The sequence below is a fragment of the Numenius arquata genome, chromosome 11, assembly GCF_964106895.1.
Source record: "Numenius arquata chromosome 11, bNumArq3.hap1.1, whole genome shotgun sequence".
NCBI classification, from domain to species: domain Eukaryota; kingdom Metazoa; phylum Chordata; class Aves; order Charadriiformes; family Scolopacidae; genus Numenius; species Numenius arquata.
Genome location: NC_133586.1, coordinates 12,492,011 through 12,513,208, shown reverse-complemented (window position 1 = coordinate 12,513,208; position 21,198 = coordinate 12,492,011). Strand labels below are relative to the sequence as shown.

Genomic DNA, 21,198 nt, shown 5'->3' with positions numbered 1-21,198 from the left:
CCTGCTTCTATGGATTCCCCCAATCAGAAATTGAAGGATGGGATTTGTATCTGAGATTGAAAGATGCCAGCCACAGAGAGCCCGTTTATTACTTGGGACAACTGCCTGCCTTTCACTTGACCAACAGCACTCGCCCGGAGGCCTGTTTCAGTCAGCCTGCTTACTCTTTACCGGTGTGGATTTGTGCCACCAGCTAACATTTATACCTCTGTTTCTTTGTATTTGCAGACACAACTAGTTATGCCATAGACGAAATGGCCAGAAAATCTCTGATCTGTTACTAGCTTTTCCACCTGGGTGACACTGGCCAATTTGCCTGTGCTGCAAGGAATGAACATGTATGACCCAGAGCAGCTCAGATCCCTTGAAAAGGCTTTTGTGGTGGTTGGCCTTGGTCACAAATTCAGCCTTGATCTGTGCCTCAATTCCCCAGCTGCAAAACAGGGATAGCAATATGGTAATTTCCAAACATTGCACTTGCCGTGAATTGTTTCCTAGCAGAAATGCTAGGAATGCAATTTATAAGAGAAATTAATCAAAGACTGGTCTGAATTGTGGCTGGGGAAAAATAATCAGACCCAGAGTATGATTGTTTTCTACATTTTCTTGAAGGTAGACATTGCCAGCATTTCGTAATCAGCTATTCTGGTCCAAACAGATACTTCAGCATTATTATTTGTAGTCCCCAGCAATGGCCTCCATTAAAAGGTTTGAATGTGGCAAGAATTATGTCTTTCGCACCAGCCTATCTGTGTCTACCAGAAGCGTACACCTGGCTGTCGTAACCCCCTGTTCCGAGGGCTAGATGGAGCCCATTTTTCTCATTATTTGGGGAACAGCTGTTCTTCCAAGTTTATTCTCTTTTCAGTGATTCTGATCTCGAGCCTGTGTCCAACCAGCTAAAAGGTGCATTTAAGTCCCTCTTAAAGCAGGTGTATTTCTTTTTAATATGTAGCTAGCAATCAGAGCTACTCTTCACGGAATCACAGAATTGTCAGAGTTGGAAGGGACCTCTAGAGATCATCTAGTCCAACTCCCCTGCTGAAGCAGGATTGCCCAGAGCACATTACTCAGGATTGCATCAAGGCGGGTCTTGAAAATCTCCAGAGAAGGGGACTCCACGACCTCCCTGGGCAGCCTGTTCCAGGGCTCCGTCACCCTCACCGTAAAGAAGTTTTTCCTCATATTTGAATGGAACTTCCTATGTTCCAGCTTGTGCCCGTTGCCCCTCATCCTATCCCTGGAAACCACTGAAAAGAGTCCAGCTCCATCATCCTTCAACCCACCCTTTAGGTACTTGTAAACATAGATAAGGTCTCCCCTCAGCCTTCTCTTCTCCAGGCTAAAGAGCCCGAGCTCTTTGAGCCTTTCCTCGTAAGGGAGGTGCTCCAATCCCTTAATCATCTTAGTTGCCCTACGCTGGACTCTCTCCAGTAGCTCCCTGTCTCTCTTGAACTGGGGAGCCCAGAACTGGACACAGTATTCCAGTTGTGGCCTCACCAGTGCAGAGTAGAGGGGGAGAATGACCTCCCTCAACCTACTGGCCACACTCTTCCCTATGCAGCCCAGGATTCCATTGGCCCTCTTGACAACAAGGGCACATGGCTGGCCCATGGAGTTTGCTATCCACCAGGGCTCCCAGATCCTTCTGCTCAGTAGTGCTTTCCAGAAGATCCATCCCTAACCCCATTGGTGCCTGGGGTTCTTCCTCCCCAGGTGCAGGACCCTGCATTTGCCCTTTACTCTTCATTTTCTTGTAATATTTTAACAAGGAAAATAACAAAGAAATCTGTATTACCTGGCTGCTTAGAAGTGATTTCCTGTGGTTTGCTGATCCAGTCCAGCTCAGTCTGCTTTTCTCTCTTGTCATGACAAAGGTCTGGGCTTTATGCACACATGTAGAGATTTTCTTTGATAGACACTTGTGATGGGTGATGTTTAGTTAAAGGAGATTGCTGAACATAACTGTTCCTGCCTTTTATGTTCTCAGAGTTCATCTCTGGAGTATATTCAGAGGTTTGGGGTTTTTTTAAGGAAGACATAAATGTGAGTTTGTTTCTGCTCTGGAAGCAATCTCTAGGGAGACACATCCTGTGGTTTTACATTTATAAAACTTTGCCTTGTTTTAGGGACTATGATGAACCCCCAGAAATTCTAATTGAGAGAACTGATACTCTCTTTTTATTTACCTGGCATTTCTGTCGTTTCCTTTTTGCTTTTGTGACAGTTTGGATTTAGGTCACAATTGTTGTGGCCAATACACAGCAAATTGCCCTTGTTCTCTGCAGCCATTTCCTCCAGTCCAAAAGACAGTACCTGCCTTTGTAAGGCCGGTTACTCCGTTGCCCCAGTGAATTCTTTCTAGACGGGATACTGGAAGGAAAGAGAGGAAAAAAGAAACTTCGTAATACATGCCTGTGCTTGATACTGGCAGAACTTGCAGAGTTTGCAGGCTGTGCACGTTTTGCAGCCAGGCCAGGGTCTCTTTGAGTCGTGATGTGTGGGCCATGAACAGCCTCATCTTCTGTGCTAGCTAAAGCCTACATGGCTGCTAGAGCTTCTTGCTCTTTGGCAATTTGTATTCATTTGTTCTCCAGGAAAACGAGGCTTCAGGGAGGACTTCCGCTAAGCACCTTACAGATGCTACTGTGCCCTGACTCAACGTACAGTTTATGTGCCTCCCGTTTATCTTTTTTCACTGGGACAGTAGTGGGTTGGAGCCTGCTTTTCTTGGAAAAAAAAAAAAGACCAGAAAAAAAAGATTGTGTAACCATTAATGATTTGTTATTGTGTCTGGGAGCCACTGTGCTGCAGGACTTTGCTCTAATGGTGCTTTCACAAGAAAGAACTAATTTGACTAACTTTATTAATTCCAGTTTGTTTTAAGTTTGCTCATTAGTAATTTAACGCAAGATGCTTCAGCAGAAGAGGCCATGTCAGGACAAGGAAGAGCAGAGGGAAAGTGCCAGGAATCATTAGTGTTTATTAACCACTGCACTCATCAATCTTGACTAAGAGCACAGCCCATTCGTTCTGGACTGGTGGACTGAGATACAGAAATATCATTAACAGTGGAAAATGCTTCTTTTCAGGTCAGTCCGTAATGGACAGGCATTCAGACAACACCCACACCCCATCACCAAATACTGTCACCCTTTAAGTTGGTCTCCCCACAGTCCAGCCTGAACTGAGAGAGCTCAGCAGCCTTGTGGAAGGAAGAAGCCCAGAAGCCCTGCCCCTAGCCAGCCGTAGTATCAATTAACAAATGCAGTATTTTCATCCCCAGTAAAGATTACTGAAAGGTTAAGTGTTGTTATGAAGAGGGTTTTTAATTGCTTTTCAAATTATTAAATGATTAATACTTATGTGCTTTGCTGGATCAGGCCTGGCACTTTGTGCTGGCAACATGTACATCTCACAGCAATTCTTGAAACATTAAAATGGAAAGGTTTCTTTTTTTTCTGTTAGACAAATTGCTTACTAACCAATTTCAGCAACTGCAAGGCTTTGGGCTGGTGACTCAAAGCTCTGACCTGTGTATCGGGGCTGAATGAATGCCTCCAAAGGGTTGGAGGAGGGAATAGTACTACGCTTGCCAGGTTTCTAATGAGAAATATGACCCCTGCCCAGACCACTTGTGGTCATTAAGGATTGCATTTCACTTTGAGATGCGTTTTCTTGCATCCTACCCAAATTGCAACTTGAGTAGTTACATTCTGCTCACTAAAATATCCCTGTGGTTTAATTGGAGAAGTTACGTTTCCCTTCCCCTCTTAAAAGCTTTGTTGTATAATGTTGTGGTGCTATCGCAAGATGTGCTGTATAATCTATAGAGCGCACACACGCAGAGAAAACCCCACCCTGAGAGTCTCTGAAGTTGCTACCTTTCTACAGTAACAAATAGAATTAGGGGGAAAGCAGCATCTTGGGAACCCAGTTCAGTGTTGTGCCCCCATTTGAGTCTCTTGCCGCCCTTGCAAAGCCTGTGGCAAGCGCTGTTACGCTGCTGAGGCAGCATTTTTGCATTTACTTTGCACACGTGTAAATCACTGCACGAGGCAAAGCATCAAGTGTGTGGTCCTCGACAGAAGGTCTTTGGCAAAGAGCGTGTTAAGGCTTAGTGTTATGGTGGCACAGCCTGGAAACAAGCAATAATTTTAAAACATGGCATGGATGTTCAGACAGATTGTGTGTGTCACGACTTTTTGTGGATAAGATTTAGGTATTTTATGGGGAAAGGGTTTTATTGGATGACATTCGGTGATAGAGGGGATGGAAACGATTGCAGTTTAATTAAAATTCTAATCCCAAGTTTGACAATTTTTCTTGCCAGGTCAGCAGCCTGCATATTCTGTTTGTGATTCTCGTGAATTAAATGGGCTGACAGTCATCAGCTTCTTTGGAAATGCCTGTAAATCCAGCTAAAAATTAGCAAACATCAATATGTTTCGGAGCAGCTTTGAGTAGGGTTATGTCACGCAGCAGTTTGCCATCAGTGTACATACAGGAGCCTTTCGTAAGCACCAATTCATTTCACTGCTGCCAGTGCTCAAATACAAATGAAAACGCCCTTTTTTCACGTTTACTGTCCTGCGCTGCTGAAATCTCACTGGCCTGTTCCTGTTTCCCAGGTAGTTAAACAGTGTTGCCACAAAGGTAGTGCTCATCTTTCACCAGCCATGAGGCTTCCTCTGCTTTGTGCCTCCGTGATGCTAATGAGTCTGTCCCAGTGCCGAGCTGTCAGCTTCCCTGAAGATGAGGACCCTATTAACGTTGTTGACTACCACTGTAAGTAATCTGCAAATGGTGCTAACCACTAAGGAAAAAGTTTTAATGTAGGTTGGTTTTTTTGAGTTGGGAAGTTAAAAAAAAAAAAAAAAAAGTCTGTTTTCTTTCAAATTGAAATGTGTTTACTGGCTTTGTATCTTTAATAGAACACTTAATCATTTTCTTAAAAAAGCAATCAGAAATACAGCAATAACTTCAGGAAAAAGAACATTTGCTGACATTAGCCATCTTTTTCTCATTTATATTCAAGACATTACTCAAGGAATTTAGTTTAAACCCTTCTACACCTAGTATATACAGCTAATCAATGCCATATATTGATTCTTTAGCTCTATAATCCTGAGTGATGGCGTAGCCCATTTTTACTTGCAGATTCAAGGCAATATCCAGTATTTAGAGGACGCCCTTCAGGCAATGAATCTCAGCACAGACTGGACTTCCAACTGATGTTGAAAATTCGAGACACACTTTATATTGCTGGCAGGTAATTTTCCTTTACTCAGTTCATTAGATTAAAATTCTTTTCTCTTCTGGTTTTGCATTAATGTGTAAAATTCATTTAGAAAAATCTGCAGAATATGATAAAAAATAGAATTGGGGGAGGACTTCCCAGAGAAATATACCGTATCTATGGCCAGTGCATGAAAATTGGATTTGAAGGCTGCAGTTACTGTAGTTATGCTAAAACCAATGATCAAATGCTCTTTTCCCTCTTTTATATTACTGCCCTGATAAAAACCTCTCCTGATCATTTTAAACTTGGACTGACACATCAGGGATGTAGGAAGTGAGGATAACACACTTGAATATTTACAGTGGGGATTAGTCTTCAACAGAATGGAAAGATAGAGCTGGATAGATGGACACTGTAGGTGCTGCCTAAGGACCACATCAATAGAAATCAAAACCACCCCATGTTGCCCACGACCAATCTTCTTCGATTGCTATTAAACGCAGAAAATCCATAAGCATTTCATAGAAGTTTCTGGTCTAACACTCTAAAAATAGATTTAGCTTATCAAAAATAAGGCCAATGAATTAATGATTTTACTTTTAACTCGTTGCAAACAGGGACCAAGTTTACACTGTAAACTTAAATGAAGTTCCAAAATCGGAAGTTACTCCAAGCAAGGTGAGTAGATACAGGTGCTGGCGAGGGAGAGTTATTTTCTTTGGGTTTCATTTTTTTAAGATGTTTTTTTTTTTGTGGAAAGGAAATAAAATGTTCTTTTCTGGTTTGATTTAACAGAAATTAACATGGAGGTCAAGACAGCAGGACAGAGAGAACTGTGCTATGAAAGGCAAACATAAAGTAAGTTTAGCACATACATTATAGAAAAACAACACTAATATTTATTATATATGTGAAGTCTGTGATAAATACATCTTACTCTCTTTTCAGGATGAATGCCATAACTTCATTAAAGTCTTTGTTCCGAGAAACGATGAGATGGTGTTTGTCTGTGGAACAAACGCATTTAATCCTATGTGCAGATACTATCGGGTAAGAATATTGAAAATGTCATTAATCTGTTACTGGTTTTGCTTGCACTAATTACGCTATAGCAAATACATCCAGTGTGATTGGAGAGTGCTTCAAGGTGAAATAAAACAGACAGAAGCCAATGTGCTGAATTAAGTTTTCTGGAAAGACAACGTTATGCTTTTGTGCCAGTGTACAAAATAGAAATGACACTATCACCCATTTATTTTTCTTCTCCAGCTGAATACCTTAGAGTATGATGGGGAGGAAATTAGTGGTTTGGCAAGATGCCCATTTGATGCCAGACAAACCAATGTCGCCCTCTTTGCTGGTAAGAACTTTTGGTTGTAATGAGTCTAAATGATTAATGACACCAAAGGAGCCAGAGAGCTTTTAAAGCAAGCACAGAAACCTAAAGGTGTCATGGTGCCCCTGCTCTTAAATTTTTTAAAGGGCCTCCAAAGGATTAAAAGCTGACCTGTTAATAAATAGGTTACAGCAATTTGGGGAAGAGTAGCAGTAGAGAAATGGGGAAAAATACAGGCTAGTCAGAATTCTGTAGATTATTAAAGGCCTCTTAATACCACGTTTTCAACTTCCGTTTTAGATGGAAAATTGTATTCGGCAACAGTAGCAGATTTCCTGGCAAGTGATGCTGTTATTTATCGCAGCATGGGGGATGGATCTGCCTTAAGAACAATAAAGTATGATTCCAAATGGATAAAAGGTAATTTATTACTTAAAAATTATTACTTTATTAGTAATTATTACTAATTATTACTTAAAAATTATTATTATTTAAAAGAGAATTTTCCCATACACGTGGCAAATGTCATTTCAGTGGCACAAAGGGTCAGGTAATTCACAGCCAACGTGCTTTACACATATGCTACAATGTCAGCATACATGCGGCTTTCAATACAGTATGGTTATGATAAGAAAGCGGTTTAATACCAATAAAGCAAAATCTTTGTTAATACATCAATAAATGAATCTGCAGTAACAAAACCTTAGCAGAAATGCAATTCCTGTGAGGCCTTTTTACAGTCCATTAGCCAACGTTAAAGACTGCAAGTTCATTTAAGCTCCAGTGCACCCATATCTGGACATCCTAAAGTATCCGGAAGGCTGGAGCTCACGTTAACTGGTATGGACCTGTGGAGAAGCCGCCAAGTCACACAGCATAGTCAGTGTCGTGTGCCAATTGAGTAGTTCTTTGAAGTAATCTTCTCCTTGCTCTTTCTTACAGAACCACACTTCCTCCATGCCATAGAATACGGGAACTATGTTTATTTCTTCTTCCGAGAAATTGCTGTAGAGCACAATAATTTAGGCAAGGTAGGTATTGTCACGGTGAGCTGTGACGTAGCTGTAAGTCATAGCAGAATGAGATCGTCCTAAAACAGCATCAGTAACAGCACAGTTCACAGTAGGAAGTAGAGACTAGTACAAAGTTTGCACAGTTTTCCCATCATTATAAGTTGGGGGGGGCAGGGGGAAGGGGCGAGAGAAATAGAACAGTGCATTCTTCAACCAAAATGTTGTTTCTGTTCTCTGTGCCTTGCCATTAGGTGAGCTCACTACAGGTATCTTTTAGTGATGCTGTTCCCTTAACACTTGCGACAAGTCATGGAAAATCTGAGGGTATTTTCGTGCTTATTAAAGAAACAAAAGAAAACAACACAAAAGAAGAGTTTCAAAAAACTTTCTCTAATGTCCCTGGATATTGAATAATTCAGTCATGCCAGTATAGAGTATAATGCTCATGCCTCACCGTGGAAGGATATTCTATAATAAATTATTAAATCCTTTACACACGGTTAATTAAAGTCCTTAAATCTCACTAACAATATGATTTTGAAGGGAAAAAAAGGTGGGACAAGCTGCAGAGCTGCATTTGTTTGGTGATACATGAAGATGCCTGTGCACTACAAGCTAAACACCGTTTGCTTTCATCGTTTCTGTGCAGATAAATGGCAGCTTCCTGTTAACAAAATTATCTTTGGTGGTTTATTAACAGCTCAAAAACAGGCACTGTTTTCCTTGCATCTCTCAAGCCTTTCTGCCTTGTCCTTTTTTTTTCCCCATTCACAGGCTGTATATTCCCGTGTGGCACGGATATGCAAAAATGACATGGGGGGGTCTCAAAGAGTCCTGGAAAAGCATTGGACATCCTTTCTGAAAGCTCGGCTCAACTGCTCAGTTCCTGGGGATTCATTCTTCTACTTTGATGTTCTGCAGTCTATCACAGACATAATAGAAATCAATGGAGTCCCCACGGTTGTCGGTGTATTCACCACACAGCTTAACAGGTGAGAGATGAGGAACCTTACATCAAAGGTAGTTCTCTGGTTCTCTCTTACACTGAGATTGGTGTCATTGTAGTCTGAGTTCTTGCAACTATTTTTCTAATTTTACAGCATCCCTGGTTCAGCGGTGTGTGCCTTCAGCATGGATGACATTGAGAAAGTCTTCAAAGGGAGATTTAAAGAACAAAAGACTCCTGACTCCGTTTGGACAGCTGTACCTGAAGACAAAGTACCAAAGCCAAGGTAAAAGGTTCTTACTCGTGATGCCATAACATTGTCCTTGTAAAGAGCTACCTTAAATCAGCTGCACTCTTGAGCGTCTTGCCGGGTAAAAGCCAAAGCAGAGCTTTACACTTCAGCCATAAGGATGCTCATTAGCAGGCTGCCTTCTCTCATTAACTAAAATACCAAGAGGAAAACAATGTTGTTCTCCTTTCAGACCTGGCTGCTGTGCAAAACACGGCCTTGCAGAGGCTTATAAAACCTCCATTGATTTCCCTGACGAAACACTCTCCTTCATCAAATCTCATCCTTTGATGGATTCAGCTGTCCCCTCAGTCATTGAGGAGCCCTGGTTTACCAAAACACGTGTCAGGTATGACAGCATTCAAAAATAATGCTTGTGAAATGAAAAACAAGAAAACACATTATTAATACTATGCTTTTCGGTCTTGATAGATACAGATTGACAGCAATTGCTGTAGACCACGCTGCTGGACCCTACCAGAACTACACAGTCATATTTGTTGGCTCCGAAGCAGGAGTAGTACTTAAAATCTTGGCAAAGACTAGGCCTTTTTCTTTGAATGACAGCGTATTACTGGAAGAGATCGAAGCATATAATCATGCAAAGTAAGTATTACCAGAACACCTCAGCTTTTCATCTAGTCCTTCGTACCTAGCTAAAAGAAATTACAGTAAATGAAAACCAACCTATTATCACCAACATCACTGCTTGTTTATCATTTCACAGTGTTCCTCATGTTGAATAACCTAAAAATATGTGGTAACTTGCCATTGTGCATGGGTTGAGTGAACAAACTAATTCCACTCCAGTGACGTCAGTGATACAGTCTAATTCTTCTGCAAATAGATACAGTTCTTCCTGAAAATGAAATGTCAGAACTATCTGCTGCTGTTAAAAAGAAATGATGTGAGCTTATCTTGAGGGTTTCTCAAGAGTGACCAATAATGTATAAACTACATCTAACTACATCATTTTAAACTTGTTTATTCTGGCGCAAAGAATTTGGGAATGGAAGTGTTCCAATTAGACTCTACAGGCGTCCAACACAGGACTCCTGTTCTGCTCTGTTGAGATATTTATGCCGACTGAGAGAACAAAGAAAATGGATTTGGATTTCTTTCCTACGTAATTCAGTGAAATTGTCACTTAGAGTGACAGTTGGCCAGAAGCTGGCATTTGATAACCCCATAGGTTTGTTTAGAAATCACTCAGCAAAGACTAGTAAGTTACATTTATATATGTAAAAAGTCTCCTTTCAGTATCTACACAGACAATAAATAAAATGTTTGCAGTGTAAGCGCTGCACAAAGTACTACAGCTATTGAAATAATGGCCTCCCATTATTTTTGCTCAACAGGTGTAATGGTGACAGCGAGGAGGATAGAAGAGTCATTTCCCTTCAGCTGGATAGAGACCACCATGCTCTGTTCGTGGCATTCTCCAGCTGCGTCATTAGAATTCCTCTGAGCCGGTGTGAGCGTCACGGGTCATGTAAAAAGTACGGCCCCGTTCCTGAACTCCCCCTTAAAAGAAGGGCACCAACATCTCTTGGGAAGGAAGTAAAAAATGCATGATTTTTTGGGGTTTTTCTCTTGCAAGGGCATGTATTGCTTCACGGGACCCGTACTGTGGCTGGTTAGACCACGAGGCATGTGGAAGAGTGACACCAGGCATGCTGTAAGTACTGCTTTTCAGATTAGCCCAGCATCTCTACATATGCTTTATAGACCACAGGAGCTCACATCTTATGCCTGTTCCTTGGACTCAATTAATAAATCTCCATTTCTTTTGGGATGGTTTTTCAGTGTACTCTTATACATCCGAGAACGGAATGCTAAAGCGTGTACTGTATATATAAGAGAACAGAATGCTAAAGTCTGACCTAATTCTGCAATCTCTAGGTGAAGACTTACTTTCAGTGGGAGTTTTACGTGTGTGGGGGAGGACAAGCAGACCTGTAGGAAGAGCAGCTGGAAGCAGGAAGGCAAGAAATTGCTGCCTGCAACCTGAGCAGCTCGGAGAGGAGAGTACACAGTATCCCCTCCCAGGCGTGCTCACGGCCAGGGCACAGTCAATGGCAAATATGAAAGCACAGGATTCACAGTAGGAAAAGAGTAAGATTTTGCCTCCATGCTGGAGCTTGGGCGATACATACGCACACCAAAGGTGTTTTGCACACATCAAGTCTGTAATATACACTGCATTAGCAGCTGTATCTTCAAAAGAGGCCTTTGTAGCAGGCCAGTGCAAACTTTAACTAGTACAATTGTTTGGTTGTATCTAAAACACCCAACATAGAAGACATGATGAAGTTGCCGAAAAAGGGGCTATTTTTTTTTTCTATTTCCTGGCATAAGCATGTATATACAGTTTTAAAGCCTGGTTATAACTAACTTAACTTGTGCGTTTTGTAAAACAATTTTGTGGGCCATACACTAGCTCTTATATATGTTTCTATTTGCTGCTTCCAGAAAAAAAAAAAAAATCACCATTTGTTTCCCTGCTAATACTGTTAATTGCAGGTTCTCTTTGTTTGTTTCATACAACCACAGCACGGGAGGATATGTGCAAGATGTTGAATACGGCAACACGGCGCAGCTTGGGGACTGCCATGGTAAGGCATAGTCATTGCTGCTCGTTTGTAATGTCTCGGCAGTAGTCTGTGGCCACGCCTCTCTGTGGATGTTAAATTTACGATGAGCTTTTCAGTAACATGATGAACACATCACCTGGTGTTCCTGTGAATGTTCACAAAGCTGAGCTTTTTGGTCCTGGGTGGCAGAGTTTTGTCTTTCCTTCACCAGTTTACAACTATTTGGGGTCTACAGCAAAGTATTGAAAAATTTATTTTTTGTAACCAGTAATATTTTAGTTTTTGTTTTCCATTACTCAGGTTTGAGATCTTTTGCTTTCTTTTTTGTTACTTTTTACTGATTACTTGTTCCTTTAATTCTTTTAGAAATTTTGCCTACTACAGCTACACCAGATTACAAAATATTTGGCGACCCAACATCTGGTTAGTTTTTTTTAATTTTTTTGAATTAATGACCTTTACTTTCCTTCAGTTCAGCATTTTCAGCCCTTTTTTCCTTCCTTTTGCACAGTTGGCAATCCTCCATTTTTGTGCTTTTACTCATGTTCCCACTGATGGTAAAGATAGTCAGACTCTTCTCACTCAGCACTTCACCCTGTGTAGCCGCATGTTAACAGCTCATTATTTATTGAGACATCTTTTATTAAAGAGCCTGATTAACATAGATGACATCTTCACTGCACGAACGTCCACTAAGCTTTACTCTTTATCCCCAGCCATGCATTTGTGAATGCCCCTATTGGTCATCTCTAGTAGATGAATGACAGAATTTCATCATCTTCCTCCTTACCTCTCCTTTCCTCTTTTCCCTCTTTCCCAGCAAGCTTTTTGCACAAATACACATTTTCTAAGATGTGTATTTCTATATTTTTGAAATGTTTTAAGTAGCTTGTGCTAATGGAAAAAATTTAACATCAAAAACTGTGTAGCTGAACGAGGACTTGTGTAGACAAAGGTGGCTTAGAAAAAGCTTTATGTGGTGTTGTCAGATGGACTTTCACATCCTTTTCTCTCCTTCAGTGATTTTCCTAATAGTGTTTTCACCACCAGCCCCTGGTGTTCCGGGAGACAGGACCCCGTGCTCCTCTGTTGAACTCAAAAGCAGAACCTGTGTTGACTTCAATGGGAGCAAGACCATGCCCTTATTTTCCAGTCTTGGTCTCTGCTTTCAAACCAAGGGCACGTTTCTGACTGACAAATATGAAAATAATCTATTTGGATGTTAAATTTGTAGAAGTGCCACAAAACCAAGAACATTATTTTGTGGTTTGGTTTCTGATTATATTTGCACTTCCGTAACTTGACAAGAAGTAATGTTTAAGACAAATATTTTGCAGATACATTTAAACCATAATGTAAGTTAGAGACTCACTTAGGAAAGCAAAACAAAACAAAACTATGTTACATGGAAATGTTACCTTCCTTGCATGAGTGTTTACCAACTGAATTTTCCAAGCGATATTTTAGGACACAGATACAACTGAACTTTATTTTCAACTTCCGAATGAGAGTGCTTTTGAAGTGCATTTCTCAGTAAGATCTCGAGCCATAGACATTCATGTCTAAACCTACGGGGACAGTGAACGCAAGATACTTGAGTGTGCAAAGTAGACTTTGGATTGTAAACCCAATTTGATGTGTTTCCTCCTCATGTGCCTTTTCACATAGGCTATGGTGGTTCTGTTCAGCAAATGTACTGCAGAGGAGCCAGAATCTATGCAACATTGTTTCTTAGGAACCATTACAAAATAGGGGTTAAAAACATTCCTGTCATCCCCACCTGCAGAAATGGCTCATTCAGCAGTTCCTGGTGTACCATAATAGCACTAATGGAGCTGATCTGGTTTCTCAGGTGTAACCTGTCATGAGTGTGTGTCTTTCCAAGTAACTTCTTTTTCTTTGAAGATGTTTAAAAGGCAGCCACGTATGTTGTCTTCAGTGAAGAATATAGCAATTACGTAGAATAAGTTGGGCTTTTCACCTCCACCAGTTGCTTACTTTAACTTTTGCACTGCTTTCATGTTTGACTTCTCTGGCTTTTTGGCTAGCAGCTGTTGATGTTTTAATGTATTTTTTTTTTGTACTTAAAGTTTTGAATCAATTGATTTTAATCGTCGCTCTGTACTTCTGCAGAGTGTAGGGGGTCACATTTTGCTCTGACGTGTAACTCCCATAAAATACTGTCTCCAGCTGTAGCTTAGATGTGCCATGAAACAGTGAGGAAAGCCTGACTGTAATACACATTAATAAAAATCTGTTTGCCACCACAGACATGGAGTTCTCCTCAGCTTCCATTACCACAATGGCAAGTATCCCAGTTATATCACCTAAAGTGATTGGTTCCTGGAAACCTAAAGTGACTGGCTCTCGGAAATTTGTAGTTCAAGATGACCCAAACACTTCTGATTATTCTGATCCATTATCAGGTGTCCCAAAGGGTAAGGCCTTACCAGGGAATACATTGCAGCTGAATGGAAACCTGATAGTCTCAGCATTGTCTAAGGCTTAAATGTAACAGCCATGATCGTTGGGCTATATTTTACACCCATTTCCTGTGAATATGCAGACAGTGCAATCATGTTTTTTATACCTACTTATCCAGTGTACAAAGTGCTGCTTAGAGCTCGTAATGGGAAACACAGATAATAAGCTCAGCCTTTTACTCCTGGGGTGCTCCAAAGCTCACATTAAAATCAGTGGGAGTTCTGGACGCATTAAAAAAATGACATTCAAAATTTATCTGCACCTCTGGCGGTTGTTTTCAAACCAGCCTAGTTTGGGTAACGCTATTAGTCCTCACGAATGGTTGCTTACAAGAGCTTCATGGGTTTTTTCTCATTTGGTTTGTGGGTGGGGTTTTGGGGGAAGAGAGGGAGGAACAGAAAACAAAGCACAGGTCTGTGACAGATCCTCGTGTTAAATGGGGCACATCCCAAACTCTGCCCACCTGCAGCATGTTTCTGGAGAATGTGGGTCAGATCTGGGTAAGGATGTGCTGAAGTTTTATTCTCTGGATATGAGCGACAGTTTACAGTACACAGAGAGACACACACAGGTTTTAAACCAAGCACAAAAAGAAACATATTCTGCCTGTAATTCATCTTTCTGTAGCCATTCTTTCTGCTAAGTGAACCTGTGATTAGGCTCTTACGGCAACAAAGACTTTAATTCAGTAGGACGATTGCAGTCAGCCAAAGAATCAAGAAGCTTCCAATCGCATAACCAAAACTTAACACAAGTCTTCATCAGTACACAGAATAGCCAGGTAACAGACATGTTTGCACAATTCTGTATTTACTGAAAATCTCACCAGCCAAAACCCATTTGTGTTTTATTACCATTCGCCAAAACATATCAGGTTTCCTATCGGCCATTATGGCAGTGCATTTGTCATTTTCATTTGTTGCAGTTATTTTCCATTTTGCTTTAAGTTTTTGTTATCATTTGCTCTTGGTTCTGAAACCCGTTTTGTGTCATAACTATTAGTGAACTTTACTCATGTTTTCTTTCTTCTTCTGCACAGTGCCATTAAAACCTGTAACCCTGAACATTAACAATGTTCAAAGGCCTTGCCTCTAACAAAAGTGAATCTGTTCCTTCCCTTCTGCTCTTTCAAGTTAACATCCCTTAGGATAGTTAACAGAATTACTTTCATTAAAAACTAACATTGTCTTAGCTGCAAGATGTCTGTGGTTGCTTTAAAAATCTCAAAAAACAAAGGGAGCTTGTTAATACATAAATAAAAAACTAATCCAGTATTCAACTTCTTGGTCTAAGCAAAAGTTTTCTAAACTTTAACATTCTCTAATAACTTAATCTTGCAAGTTGGTTTTTTTTAATGTTATACAAGTATTTACCTTCATTGTTGATTTTAAAAAAAGAAAAATTAGTGCTCTAATAGACATAATCTTGAACTTCAAAAATTGTACACTTAGGTAATGCAAGGTGTGCCACTGCAGGGCTAGCAACCTATGGATGTATTAGCTCAGAACTTTCACACTGTATTACATTAAGGTGGTTCTAACAATGCAGTATATACATTATACAGTTTTACACAACATTTGCATAATCCTGCGTCTCTTTTGATACTGATTTATGAGTTGGGCAGAAAATTGAGAGGGAAATCCATCCGTGAGTTATTAATTGCTATCTGGCCCAGTAGCACCTTCTAACCTCAATTTTCCAGCAGAAATTATTAATGTTAATAACATACAGGCCCCTATTTGCGAGCCTTTAAGGAAATTTGAGGACCGAGCAGAATATAAGGAGAGAAGCTTTGACGAGCATTCCTCATTTATCAAAGAAAATGGACAGTCTCCATTTAGACTGATCAATGCTCACAGTCATTTTTATTTATAAAATTAATTGCATTCAGCAGTGCTGTGGATCACAGGAGTTACACTAACACACTACAGGCACAGAGCAGTTACAAACACTTCATAGAACACTTCCCTGAGGGAGGCCACCTTCTTCTGAAATGAGTATCGGTACGAAGTACATGTAGATTTATGATCTACTGCATGTCTTTTGCAGGTGTAAGGTGGGAAGTACAATCAGGAGAGTCCAACCAAATGGTACATATGAATGTCCTAATCACTTGTGTCTTTGCCGCTTTTGTCCTGGGAGCCTTTATTGCGGGAGTGGCCGTTTACTGTTACCGGGATATATTTGTACGGAAAGCCAGAAAAATACACAAAGATGCAGAATCGGCTCAGTCCTGTACTGACTCCAGTGGGAGCTTTGCTAAACTGAATGGGCTGTTTGATAGTCCCGTCAAGGAATACCAACAAAACATTGATTCACCCAAACTTTACACAAACCTGTTGACGAGCAGAAAGGAGTTGCCACCAAACGGCGATACGAAGTCCATGATGATGGACCACAGGGGCCAGCCTCCGGAGTTAGCTGCACTTCCAACTCCTGAATCTACACCAGTTCTTCAACAAAAGACTCTGCAGGCTATGAAAAGTCAGTCGGACAAACCACACAGTAACCTCAATGCTTCACGAAAGGAAACCCCACTAAAAAGCCCTCAGTTTTTTCCTTCCAGTCCTCCACCCCACTCTCCTTTAAGTCATGGACATATTCCTAGTGCTATCGTTCTTCCCAACGCTACCCATGACTACAATACATCTTTCTCAAATTCTAATGCGCACAAGGCAGACAAAAAGATGCAACATATTGATCATCCGCTCACAAAACCGTCCAGCAAAAGAGACCACAGGAGATCTGTTGATTCCAGGAACACCCTGAATGATTTTCTGAAACACCTAAATGAAACTACTAGTAATCCCAAAGCAATTATGGGAGATATTCAAATGGCCCACCAGACTTTAATGCTGGATCCAATGGGAAACGTGTCTGAGATCCCACCTAAGGTTCCCAACAGGGAGGCATCTTTATACTCTCCTCCATCAACTCTTCCAAGAAACAGCCCCACAAAACGAGTGGACGTTCCTACCACTCCTGCAGTACCAATGACCTCTTTGGAAAGGCAGAGGGGTTATCACAAAAATTCTTCGCAAAGGCATTCAATATCTGCCCTTCCTAAAAACTTAAACTCACCAAATGGTGTTTTGTTATCCAGACAGCCTAGTATTAATCGTGGGGGGTACATGCCTCCCACAGCAGGCACAAAGATGGACTACATGCAAGGGACGCCTGTCAGCGTTCACCTCCAGCCTTCCTTGTCCAGGCAAAGCAGTTACACGAGCAACGGCACCCTTCCTCGTACAGGGATAAAGAGGACACCCTCCTTAAAACCTGACGTGCCACCAAAACCCTCATTTGTTCCTCAGACAACTTCAGTCAGACCACTGAACAAATACAGTTACTAGGACATGTCTGTGCTAAAAATGAGCGTGGCATTGACCTGTACAGGTTGGGAGATGATGTTGTGGTAGACACGTAAGACAGAGACTCGCTTGTTATTAAAGAGAACAAAGTGGCCAAAGAAACTGTCTGTACTTCAGCAACATCTGTGTCTTGCCACATGTAGCTATAGCAAGACTCCGTGTACTTGCTGAGAGCAAACACAAAAAACAAAGGAAAGTGCTGGTCATTACATTTCTTTTGTTTGGAGCTAAGGAGACATGTAGCACAATGGGGTGGGGGCTACTTTACTGTTCTAAATAGCTAAAAAAAAAGGTTCTTGGGAAAAAAAATCAGTAAGCAAATACTTGAAAAATGGGTTCCATTTTAGACTGCCATTAAGCGTGGTCCTTCCCATTAAATGTGAACATTTTAATATGTATGCATTCACCTTGCCTCTTGCACAAATGTCAGAAAATGGTAATGTCTCAATATCTGGCTGGGTTAATAATCAATTTGCTGGAATTCAGTCTCTGGCCCAACTGTAGCATTATTTTTTTTCTCTCTCTCCATGTGTGTGGCATTTTGTTTGTGCCACAGATAAAGCTGTGCGTGTGTGTGGATGTGCGTGTGTACTGTACACACTAGGATGTACTTAGATTCCCATTGCATCTTTTATGCTATGGAATTGTTTACATTGAGCATGACTGAACAAACAGATGACTCTGCCTTCTGCAGCCCGTTGGGTTCAGTTTGGAGACAGCTAAGGATGAACTGCGCATCTCTGCCAGCCTTCTGAATGGTAACACCTTGATGAAATAGTCACCCAGTGAAAGCGTGCAGATATGTTTAATTCTTCATAACTCTGTTATGCTGCTATTGATTCAGAGCTGTGCATTTCAAATCTAGTGTTTTGGGCTGGAACAGGGGAGTTTTACTGTGTTTCCACAGTGCCTCCATCCAATACCTGGCCACTGTGAACTTGAGCCCCTGTACTTCTCATTGAGGGCAGCTAATAATCAATTCACTTGGCAAAGGCCTGTGTAACTAGAGAAGGTTACGTTTTTGTTGCATTTAATAATGCCCTACACGCTGATAGACTCTTGTCAATAAAAAGGAAGAAATATTAATTGGCCTGGCAGAAGCAGTCTGTGAAAACTCAACAGTAGTGCAATCAATTTGTTTTTGTCGTGTAATGTAAGGTTTTTTCCAAAGTCATGCAGGTAATGACAATATTCTGTAAATATTATGTGTGAGTTTACCTGAATCTGTGCATTTTGTGCCTTATTCATGCAAATGATAAAAGTACTAAAAAAAAAAAAAATAAATTGTCAAGTGTTCTCACTATAGCACGTATCTCCCGAGTGCCAGTTGTAAAACCTCTCAACAGCACCCAAAAAAAAAAAAAGAAAGATAAAAAGCAAGAATAATTAATGGTAACTAAAGGCAGCCTACAGTCCAAGAAGACAGCAGCATTAAATCACCTTACCATGATAAACATTCCACTCCAGCTCTCCGAAGGATCAAACAGTTATAATGTGAAATCAAATGAGGTTTCTAGGGTAATGGAACACCTGCTAAAGTTGTGTAAGCTATTTAGTAGGTTTTACAGTATCCACTTGCAGCTGATGTTCAACACAGATGGCTATTTTAGCTTGCAAACTACACACTACCACATTGTTTATTGAACATAACTATAGAAATAACCACGGCAGAGGAATATTCATGACTTAGCGGGACAAATAACTGCAATGGGTTTCAGAGATGGTAGAGATTTATATTATGTGTTCAAAGGGGAGAAAAGGTTAGTCACTGAAAACTGGATCTCTGTTACAGAACAAAGGATAGAAGTAGTCATTTTTTCTTGTAAGGCTGTAAGGGACATTTATTTCCTGAGACCTCTGGATCCAAAAATCAATGATCTCTCTTCCTAAACACTTCTGTCTTGCAACTAAAACACTACAGATTAATAACTATTAAAAATATACTGGGTTGTCAAAAGACACAAACTGATCCGAATTCACTTTACAAATATTAATTAATACAGACTTGTGTGAAACCGAAAGATAAATGTATGTGAACCCTGATAACCTCCTGTAACATTGTGCTGCCTTGTAGATGGTAATGTGAGTTCTCTCAGTATTTATGTTGAAATTTCTAACATTCAACCTAGTCCTTATTCTGTTAATTTAATAATTAAAGATGCTTTATCCATTTGTGCAAAGGTAAACGCAGATTGTATCTTTTTTAATGGTACGGCATAAAAAAAGTAACCCTTAAATGAAGCTGCTCTATACTATAGAGTACTTTAACATGTATAGATATCTTGTAAACTTGTATTGTGGATGTGTAAATAATACGTTCTTTGGGTTTTTAACACCGCATGTAAAGTCAAAATAAAATATTCCAATGTACCGCGTGTCTAATTTCATTATTAGAGAAGGCAGTTTGAGGTGCGTTGCTGTTGAGATTACAGTAGAGGAAAAAACCCCGCTTGCCTTTAACAGGTCTGTGGAGGAGGCGCAGAGACATCCTTTCATCAGCCTGATAGGGGACTTGCAGAGGTGGTCGGTGACGCTCACAGGTGTCCTTCGATTTCCATTGCAGCCACATGTTGATGTGCATGTCCTGGAGAGAGAGAGAGAGTGTCTAGAGATGACTTTCAGCCTCCTGAGTTAAATATAAAACATCAAAGTAACTGGTATGCAGTGGGAGAGTACAGTACGGGTTGCCCATAGACATACCAAGAGATGCACTAAATTTGAAAATACCTAATATATGCCCAAATGAAGCCTTTACTTTAGCTTGATCCAGGTTTCAGCTGGGCTCTGGTTCATGTGAACCTTTCTTGTGTCAATTTTGTGCAAATACAGTACAGTTTTGAAAGAAGATAGTGTGTTCCTTCTAAAATGTAGGCTACAAAAAGATAAGAGATTAATCGCAGACCCTACATAGCAGGACATTCCTAAATACTTAATGAATGCTTAATAATTGAAATTCACATTTCAGGCAGACAGTAAAGCCCAACAGAAATACACATGCCATAATTTAGCATGTGCCAACATCACATGTAATTTCAAAATAATCGAAGTAATTTAGTATCAGAAAACAAATACAATGTATCCTTTTAATTAAAAGTTGATTTTAGATAATGGATAAAGATGATTTGTTATGAGATTATGCTGTCAAGGTATTAATCATTTTAAATTACTGTGCATGTTATAACAATACAATGGCACTTAGTTGTAGCTTACTGAAAAAATACCTTTCAATGGAAAAAGAAACAGTGCTACAATCCCAATGGTTCAATATGTATTTTTTCTAGTGCAGAAGCAAATTTAGATTTCTTTTTATTGATGTGATTCTTTTTTCAGTAGATGTCTTTCTATATGAAATGAAGAATCAAACACATATAGCTGTCATATGCTGAAAGCCTGTGCTGCTTTTCCACTTTAAAATTAATTATGCCTTTGACATGAGCGTGCCAGCCAGTGTGGCTAACGGTGTGGCCTCTGTGAGGGGCTGTAGCTTTTGATGCACACCTACTTCAGTCAGGCATTAAGGGTGGTAATGAGAAATTACAAACAGTTATTTTAGTGACATATAAAGGTGCATCTACAACACAAATTATGGACTATTTTTGTTCAGAAAAATATCTGTATTTATTCTATCTGAAAGGTGTCAAGCGCTCATTTCCACAGTTACTTGTTTTGGTCTATATTGAACTAGCCTTCACTTAACCAGAGAGATGTGGTGGCTGGATGGGTCAGGCCAGACAATCGTCTCTCCCAGGTGACAGGGTGGGTGCAAACACCACAGAAAGCTGTGAGAACAAATGCTCACCATTTGGTCAACTCTCCCTTTGCTAACAGAAAGGGGACTTGGCAGCCAAAGGCTAACCAGCCATAACAGCAGCTTTTAAACTGCTTTGTCTTTAACGCCGATGCCAAAGCAGCCACCTACAGAC

General features: G+C 40.4%; 1 protein-coding gene across 4 annotated transcripts; it reads left to right on the top strand.

Moving 5' to 3' along the window:
- The first annotated feature begins 4,679 nt into the window (after positions 1-4,679).
- Positions 4,680-19,638, top strand: SEMA6D (semaphorin 6D). 4 transcript variants are annotated; one of them, XM_074155845.1, is made up of 18 exons: positions 4,680-4,788; positions 5,161-5,272; positions 5,860-5,920; positions 6,038-6,100; positions 6,191-6,292; positions 6,512-6,602; positions 6,879-6,998; positions 7,521-7,609; positions 8,366-8,583; positions 8,692-8,823; positions 9,020-9,175; positions 9,259-9,432; positions 10,185-10,325; positions 10,427-10,504; positions 11,380-11,441; positions 11,787-11,843; positions 13,691-13,858; positions 15,954-19,638. In XM_074155845.1, the coding sequence occupies exons 1-18, from the start codon at positions 4,680-4,682 to the stop codon at positions 17,255-17,257; spliced, it is 3,237 nt and encodes a 1,078-aa protein (XP_074011946.1). In that variant the 3' UTR covers positions 17,258-19,638. The 4 variants fall into 4 exon arrangements, with proteins under 4 accessions (XP_074011946.1, XP_074011947.1, XP_074011950.1 ...); XM_074155846.1 differs by lacking the exon at positions 13,691-13,858; XM_074155849.1 differs by lacking the exon at positions 11,787-11,843 and having other exon boundaries at positions 13,691-13,725; positions 15,954-15,959.
- The last annotated feature ends 1,560 nt before the right edge of the window (positions 19,639-21,198 follow it).